The 2,451-nt window shown below is 33.7% G+C and overlaps 1 protein-coding gene across 1 annotated transcript; it reads left to right on the top strand.

Moving 5' to 3' along the window:
• Positions 1 to 977: 977 nt before the first annotated feature.
• Positions 978 to 1,955, top strand: LOC130945399 (uncharacterized). The gene has a single exon (XM_057874119.1). The coding sequence runs from the start codon at positions 978 to 980 to the stop codon at positions 1,848 to 1,850; it is 873 nt and encodes a 290-aa protein (XP_057730102.1). The 3' UTR covers positions 1,851 to 1,955.
• Positions 1,956 to 2,451: the final 496 nt, after the last annotated feature.

Raw genomic sequence — 2,451 nt, 5'->3', positions numbered from 1 at the left:
AAAGTTGAACAAGATACAATATTTTGTGAGACACGATTTCTATAGCCAATTTTAAGACGTGCTCATCAAAATTAATGTTTTGAAAAGCAACGATACTTATGCAAACTATGAAGAATTAAAAAAAAATACTTATGTATTGAATAGTGATAGAGTAAATAAATCTATTATATTTAATTAAGAATTAAATAATAAAAATATTTTTTATTAACGTGAAAAAATAAATCCAAAAAAAGAACATGAATTTTTAACCTGTGGGTTGTACAGATCTTCTACTAATATCTTAACAATTCGAGTGATCAAATTATCTCTCACATGAACAATAAAAATAAAGTAAATGGTTGGGAGTAAAGTCCCTAGAGGCTTGTTTTTCTGGTAAAGTCTGTAGAGTTTATGGCGATAAATAATTTTAAAAAGATATAAAAATACAATTAACAGTTAGTTACAAAAATCTATATTTTATCCTTATTTATTTTTGGTCAGGATCCGTAAACAATTAATTGGGTCATCAAGTATGCCCAAGAACAAGACATAAGAGACGACAAGGTATATATCCAATGGTTTTTGGATAAGATTTGCTGCCTGGTGGGCTGAAAAAGAAATCATGAATAAATGATGTTAGTTAGTCCAAAACGGCAAAACCGCAAACAAAGAGTACCTTCTTAACCAACTTAAGTTAGTTCAGTAATTTACTCGTTCTTTTAAGTAAGGAGCAGACTCGTATGGAGATTTAAAAAAAAAAAAAATGCCTCCCTCCCTCAAAAGTAAAAGCAAAAGTAAAAAAGAGTGATGATAAGAAGCACCACCAGCAGCATAACCGTTATGCAACGGAACCCATCCACTCCCCCCGGCAACCAAATTCAAACGCAAAAAGTAAAGTAAATGAAGATATTGATTTTTTCAAACTAGCCTATGCTATACTATATACTAAACTAACTTCTTCTCCTCTATCTTGTTCAATTCTTCTTCTCAAATTAACTATGGGTTCTTGCATTAGCAAATGCAAACCCCAACACACCAAGAATGTTGTTCAAGACAAGCTTGTCATCTCTCAAGCTTCACCACCACCCATTATTCTTCTTCCTCCAAAATATAAAATCTCTCCTTCACCACCTTCTCCTACTTCCTCCTTCACATGCACCGCCGCCACCACTACCACCACCACCACCATCTCCTCTTCTTCCTCCTCCTCCTCCTTGTCAAGTGCTTCTTCCTTCACCTCCAAGGACAGATCATTCTCCAACGAATTTCTTTTGTCTTGCTACAAGGACAACCCACAAATCTCACGCATCAACTCCCTCACCCATCATCATGCCATTACTTCTCCTTCCTTCTCTAACAACCAAAAACCTCATAACAACAAGGTTCTTCCTGCCTCCTCTACTCACAAGAGACTGCGCTCAAACTCACCAACAAATCTAACGAGGCAGAAGAGTTTCAGAAAAGATTCATCACCATCTCCAAGCACAAGGTTCATCAATACTAATGGCGGTGATTACTACAAATATTCTGCAAATTCTTCCTCCATGGACACTAGTACTGTTTCGAAGCGAATGAACGGTAGCCCTAAGGTTAGTTCAGTTCAGTCTTGTTCTCGTTGTTGTGCTTCTTCGAGGAATAATAACAAAGCAGGTGCGAGTCCAAACAACAACTTAGGGAGGCTTCAATGTTCTTCTGGGTTGAGGCATAGAGCAATGACTCGAACGCTTAGAGTTGGATCCAAGATTGATGAAAATGTGGTCAAACAAGTGGTGTCGTCGTCCATTAATTCTAATAACAACGATATGGACTTGGATCTCCTTGAAGACATTGATAATCCTCTTATCTCCTTGGACTGTTTCATCTTTTTGTAGAAACAACTTTAATTTTTGTATGTGTTCTGCGTATTCATGTATTTTTTCGTGTGCATAGAAAGTTATAATTTTTTTCATTTTTATTTTATTTTACATGTGTGTATGTTTGGAGCTTTGTTTATTTACTGCTACAACATCAACGGTGTGTAATGTTTACAACGAAAGAAAAATAATAATAAGTCGAATTATTTAATAATTTATTATTATTATTATTTTTATATTAAAAATTTAATTTTAATATAATAACAATGTAAATACTAAATATAGTTATTATATAATTAAATATACGTATATAAACGAGTAAAAAAATGCAGTAGCATACACAATGAAATAGAGAAGGTTTCTTGAGTATTAAGCAAACTAAAAATGAGTATAAAATTGATACAAGAGTTTGTCAGATTAGTGCTGAACCACAATTAGTTAGAGCTAACTAATCGACAATTATAACAGACTCTCTAATTTAACTTGTAACAAACTAATTACTATAGTTAGTGCTAACATACAACATTCGTTAGGTAACTCTCTCAATACTCCCTCTCAAACTGAGGTAGTAGGATTTATATGGAAGCCTCAATTTAAATATGAACTTCTGAAACAATGC

This window comes from Arachis stenosperma, chromosome 8, assembly GCF_014773155.1.
Source record: "Arachis stenosperma cultivar V10309 chromosome 8, arast.V10309.gnm1.PFL2, whole genome shotgun sequence".
Lineage (NCBI taxonomy): Eukaryota > Viridiplantae > Streptophyta > Magnoliopsida > Fabales > Fabaceae > Arachis > Arachis stenosperma.
Note: the sequence above shows the minus strand (reverse complement) of the source record. Positions and strands in the feature narration are given on the sequence as shown.

Coding starts and splice junctions, on each gene's coding strand:
- LOC130945399 (XM_057874119.1), top strand. CDS start 978: ATGGGTTCTTGCATTAGCAAATGCAAACCCCAACACACCAAGAATGTT.